Below are 6,348 nucleotides of genomic sequence, written 5' to 3'. Positions count from 1 at the left end.
CTAATTTATTTTTTTCAACAACATAATTAGAGGAACGAGCTTCCAACCTCTCAAAAAATTTCTATTTCTTCATATAATTTGGAACAATGGTTAGTCAATGTATATGATTATCCTTCCATCTAACTTTTCCACAATCTTCCTAAATGTATTCATATTTTTCCTTTTTTTTCTTACATGATATTTTTCTTATATCATTCTTTCTATTCTACACTGAAATTCATTCCAAAATAAAATAAACGTAAATTATTTTGGTATATTAAATGGAAATGGAAACTATTTATTTAGGTTTATACCTGAACTTTTAGGAGCTTTCAAACAGCTCATGCACGTCCATGGTCACTTTCAACAATAATAATATTGAAAACTCAGAAAAAGAATAAACAAATGAAAAAGAAAAAAAAATGGTAATAATAAATAACTCACCAAAAAATGAAAAACTATTTGTTATGGCACAGCTTGGAATCCGTAGTGGTAGGTTTAAGGCCCCAGTAACTTTGAATTTTCTTTATATTTTAAAACTTTTGGTATATATATATTTCTCACTTTGCAATTTCGAAGAGTCTTTTTCTCTTATTTAATGTAGGGCCTTTTCTTCATATACATAGGATTTCATGTTAATAATATCAAATTATCATGATTGTAGAAAAAAAAAACAAAGATTGCTAAAAAACTATGCAATCTTGAAAATATTGTGGCAAAGGCACATGTTAGATTAGACCATGTTATATATACATATCAATGATTAATAAAATTGATATGATTTGAACTTAAAACAAAGCAATTAAACACTTTTTTGCAAGGAAGCCATTGACTAAAATAGTTTTGAAGATTAATATAGATGAGGCAAATAGGTGGGCAAATAGATGAGACATGAGTTCAGATTCTCTTATACGTTTATGGTGTTGTCGGTGTCTTTAAAATACAATAATTTTAATATATTTAAAAAAAATAATATATTTTAAAATATTAAAATCAGGATATCTTAAAGGTACAATAATAGAATAGTAAAGATCCAAAAATTTAATAGTAGTCACCAATTTTATATTTCAAAATATAACATTTAAAGCTTTGAATCAAAACTATTATTATAGATAATATAAGATTTTTCTTTTGAACATCTTTAAAATAGAGATATTATTAATATGATATATTTGTTAATTTTATCCATAATTAATCTTCATTATTTTAGGCATTTTTCAATATTTTAAGCTTTTAGTTAACGTTGTAGGGTTTGGATTTATTTACTTTTATGTTTTATATTTAGGGTTTTGAGTTTTTTACCTTTGAGTTTGTATTTTATGTTACACGTTTGAGGATTTTAATACCATTTTTTAATTAATTTTGCAATTAAAGAACAACTAATAATCTTTGTTTATATTTTATGTTACACGTTTTAGGATTTTAATACTATTTTTTTAATTAATTTTTTAATTAAAGAACAACTAAATCTTTGACAACTAATTTCATTTATTTTTGAATTTGGATTTGTTTGACTTGTTTGAAATTTGTGTTTTGGTTGGTTTGAACTCAGTTGACTAGATTGTTACTATCTCATATCTTGCATTTTAATTTGTTTGGTGTTCTTACATCGTTTAATTTAGTTTTAAGAAATGTTTGGATTGTTGTGATAAATGAGATTTAACATCGGAATAAGCACATTTTTAAAGGAAAAATGATTGATCATTCTCAAATCTTCTCTGGTTCAATTGAAGATTTGGTCTTGGATAACATCCAAATTTCTTCATCTTTTTTGTCTTTTCAGATAGATGTCTTGATCTCCTGGTTTGCATGTTTTCGATTAAAAACAAGTGATTTATTTTAAGTTTGTTAGGTGTGTGTTCTGATGTGTGTAAGGGGAAAGTTATTTTTGTTTTATTGAATTGAGTGATAAGTGTTAAAAATGTATAAGAGTTGTATCACCTCTCTAACTCATATTTTTTCATGCTGATAAATAAAAATGCACTTAACCTTAAGTTTTCCATTGAAAGTGGTCTAGTAATTCTTACATGAATCTTTGTATCTCCAGAAAAAACTCCCAAGAAAAACAAAAGTTATGCTCGTCAATTATGGTAAAGTAGACACCCTCCCATTGGTGAAGTTATTGAAAAAGCAAAGCATTATTCTCCCAAACCAAATGCTCTAATCACACACACACAAGCCATTACACAACAGACAAGACACGTTTTTGTACTGAGTCTGTCCAAATTTTGAAGTCAAACTAAAATTTTCTCTTTGTGATCTTTACCTTCAAACCATCCTTCATAAGAAGAACAATAGAGAGGCTAGGAGAAGCAACATAACCCTCCACCACTTTCACACAGTAATTCCGCAAAATAGCTGCTGCCACCATCTTCAACTGGATGAAGGACAAGTCTTTCCCCAAGCAATTCCTTGGTCCTGCATTGAAAGCAATGAATTTGTAAGACGGTTCATAAACGTTTCCTCCTCTCTTCGATATCCATCTCTCTGGCTTGAACTCCATGCAATCTTTTCCCCATGTTTCTTCAAGCCTTCCCATTGCATACAAAAACAACAGTATCTTTGTTCTGGAATCAACACCATGCCCACTAGGAAGCATGTCAGCTTCAAGGGCTTGCTTGCGTTCGAAAGGTATAGGAGGAAAGAGTCTCAGTGTTTCACATATAGCACCATGCAGATAAACCAGTTTTTTCACTTCTTCCACACTTAAAACCTCAGCTTTCTCTTCATTTCTTCCATACGTTTCTTTGATCTCTTCAAGAATCTTGGCTTCCACCAAAGGGTTTGTAGCAACAAGCCAAAAGAACCACGTGAGAGCTGAAGTTATGGTATCTCTCCCAGCCACAAAAAGATTGAACACAGCATCTCTTAGAAATGTATCATCGTGTGCTTCTCCCTTTCCCTTTCCTTCTCTCATCAAAGTTGTCAACAAGTCAACCTGAAAAGTTTTCCCTGTTTCATTTTCCATAAGATCTTCTCTCTTAGACGCTATGCATGAATATATGAACTCATCAAGCGTCTTACACGCTTCTGTCATCTTCCTCTCTTGCCCAATTTGAAGCCATTGCTGCACCTTCCAAACAGACTTCGGCACTATATGTCTGTAGAATATGCACTCTTCTGCTTGGTTAAAAGCCTTCTCAACTGCAACTTCTGGAAAATCAATGGAAAGGCATTCAGGGTCACGTCCAAGAACTGTAGAACATATATTATCGAAAGTGAAGCGGTTGAAGAGATCTTGAAGATCCACCACCCTCCCTTGTTGTTGCACATGATCCAATACAGGAAGTAGGCTATTCTGCACCTTCTTGTGAATGGTTTTCTCCAGCAAAACCTCGAAGCTTTTATGTTTGAACAAAGAATGGAAGAGATCTCTGCTGTATTTCCAAGCTTCTCCATCAGCAGTGAAAATCCCATCTCCAAAAGCCTGAAAAATGTCTCGAAACTCGGGTCCCTTGACGTAGTTGTGGAAGTTTTTGCTCAGCATGTGGTGCACGTTGAGGGGATCACAAGTGACCAAGTAGTTCATATTGGTAAACCATGGTCCACCGAACTCAGCAGTGCCTCCATGTTGTTTCAAAACCTGAGTTGAATAATCATGGGCATGCCACAGATTACAAAGAACTTGTGGGAGCATTCCAACAAAAGGGTATTCGGTGAAGATGGGGTGCGTGCAACATCTTCTGCGATGGAAAACTACGCAGAGGAGTGCTGCAACTGTGGCTGCTGCATAGCCAACCAAGAACAGTTCCATGTTGTAAATATAAACAAAACATTTTGGCTGTGTCTTCTTATAGAAGATTCACTCATGATTAATTATGTTACCATTATTTTGATATTATCATGTTTATCTCACTTTTAAATTATATGAAAGTGAGTTTTTTTTTTAACTTAATCTTAGTTATTATTACAAAACAAAAATCATTAAATATAAACCAATTTTTTATACAAAATAATTAGTTACAATTGTAACTAAATTAGAAACTATTTTAAAAATTAAAAAAAAATTGGTTTTTAAATTAATTTCTATTATTTTTAAATAGTTTTAAAATTGGTACCTAATTAGCTACCAAGCTTTTAACTACCAATTATTTAGATTCTAAATTTGGTAACAAAAATATTAGTGGCTAATTAGATACCAATTTAAAAACCATTTAACAATAATAGAAACTACTTTAGAAACCAAAAATTTATTTAATCTCTAAAATGGTCTCTAATTTAGTCACTATAACAACTAATTATTTTTTGTCTCTAAAATTGGTTTCTATTAATTTCATGATTTTTTTTTTTTTAGTGTTATGTAACTTGGCATCTCAACTTCATTTTAAGTATTATTATACAATTTGGCATCTTAATTAAGTTGACACTTTAAATAACAACAATCATCTATCATTACATAAAAAAAATATATTATACTTATTTATAAATAATTCTAAAAGATAAAAGCATATTATATCAATAAAATATTAATATAATGTGTAAGAATAAATCATAAAAATCTAAATATGACTTGGAGTTTAAGTTGAATAATATTGTTAGAATCTGATTTTATGGTTGATAACTAAACACGTAGACTTTTGGTGTATAGGAACATTGTAGATTTGAGATTAAATACGTATATCAGGTGTGATAGGTTTGTGTTTGTTTGTATTTAGTGATAAGAAAAAAACAATAATTTTGAGATGAGACAGAAACCAGCCTTATCCCTTCGTACATAATTTCTGCTGAAAAGAATGGCTTATCACTAAGCATTTATTATTGTTTGGCCTATGCATTAATGATGAATACTGTAAAATGTTGGGAAAATGATGATTGGTTGTCTCCTCCAACTATCATGTAAGAGATATGAGAAATCGTTCGTAGAAGTACATATTTCTTATGATCTAATATCAGTCAAAATAAATCTTTACTTTCATTACTTTAATTTTACAAAATTAATTTATAAGATGATATTTGTATCAATTTATATACTAGGAAATGTTTTTATTTTTAGTTGATGTGGAATCTTTAAGATCGTTATTGAATCACTTATAGATATATAGTATTATACACGAGTTGAAATGTCTCAACATGAGAAGGCGTGTTGAAGATTTCATGTTGATTACCGGTAAGGACATCTTCATCACAATTTTCTTATTTTACTCTCTATATAAATCTTCTCACACTCATTTTCATCACTCACATTCTTCTGATTATCTCTTTCATTCACACTTATCTTCTTTATCCATATATCGCATTCACATTTATCTCCTTTATAATGTTTACTCATACAGAGTTGATTTTTTGTCTTATGCTAATCTCGAGTTAGTATTTCCTATTTGTCATTTGCATCGATTTTTGGCGAACACTAAATCTAAATTTTCTTATAGTGTTAAAATTATAAAATTAATTAAAGGGATGTTGATCATTAAATTAATAAGCGCACTTAAAGAGTGGTTTAACCCTTATATAGAGTAAAAGAGGACAAATAGTACATTTTCACATACACATAACCAAAATGAAATCTCCTACTGCCTACCCCAATACTACCAACTAAAGAAAAAACATAAAGATCAACGATCAACCCTTATAGTGACATTAAATCGAATGCATACATACCAAGACTTCAAGGCACCCGTCAGAGAACGAGAAAGTCACTAATGATATCTTTGAAAATATCAAAGACCAAACATGAACCTGTGTTAGAAAAAAAAAAACTGTATAGTAAACATTAACTTCATCTCTTGCCCTCTAAGGGCTTTGTAAATGTGTACATGTGCTTGAGGAAGAAAGTCAATATATAGGAAACAAAAGTGTAAATGTGCACATGTACGCTTGAGAAAGAAAGTCCATATATAGAAAACAAAAGGACGATTATGGTGGTTAAAGAAATGAAACAAAGATGATTATAATTTTAAAATTTAGTTGATAAGTCATTTGTACTTAGTATTCTAAGTGTTATACTTATAAAATTTGCAAATGTATGTTATATTATATTGAATGGATTTTAGTTTATCATTTCACATATTCCATATAAAGATTTATTAACATGTGTCTAAGATTTGATTTATAAAAAGGGAAAGAATATTGATGATAATTGTATTAAATCTTAAATTATTTATTTGAATAATTTAAAAAAAAAAAACATATTTTTGTAATTCATAGGTATGTTGAAATTGTTTCTTCTTAAATGTGAGTGAATTAAATTATAATATTCTTCGGTTATGTTGTAATAGTTTATGGTTGAACAAAGTAATATACACTAAAGAGAAATAAGAATTCACACAAAACTTCATTTGCAAGTTTGATTTGCAAGTTTGAAAGAGGTTTGAGACCTTGAGACTCTAACAAGAAGAAGCAATTTAGTTTGATATCTCTCCTATAATTAGA

General features: G+C 29.8%; 1 protein-coding gene across 1 annotated transcript; it reads right to left on the bottom strand.

The window, feature by feature from the left end:
• Window positions 1–1,958: 1,958 nt before the first annotated feature.
• LOC137836649 (alkane hydroxylase MAH1) lies at window positions 1,959–3,822 on the bottom strand. Its single transcript, XM_068645322.2, has one exon. It carries the CDS (start codon window positions 3,731–3,733, stop codon window positions 2,219–2,221), a length of 1,515 nt encoding a protein of 504 aa, XP_068501423.1. The 5' UTR covers window positions 3,734–3,822; the 3' UTR covers window positions 1,959–2,218.
• Window positions 3,823–6,348: the final 2,526 nt, after the last annotated feature.

Source organism: Phaseolus vulgaris, chromosome 4, assembly GCF_051622355.1.
Source record: "Phaseolus vulgaris cultivar YP4 chromosome 4, ASM5162235v1, whole genome shotgun sequence".
Classification (NCBI taxonomy): Eukaryota; Viridiplantae; Streptophyta; class Magnoliopsida; order Fabales; family Fabaceae; genus Phaseolus; species Phaseolus vulgaris.
The sequence above is the reverse complement of the archived record's forward strand: the minus strand, read 5'-3'. Positions and strand labels throughout refer to the sequence as shown.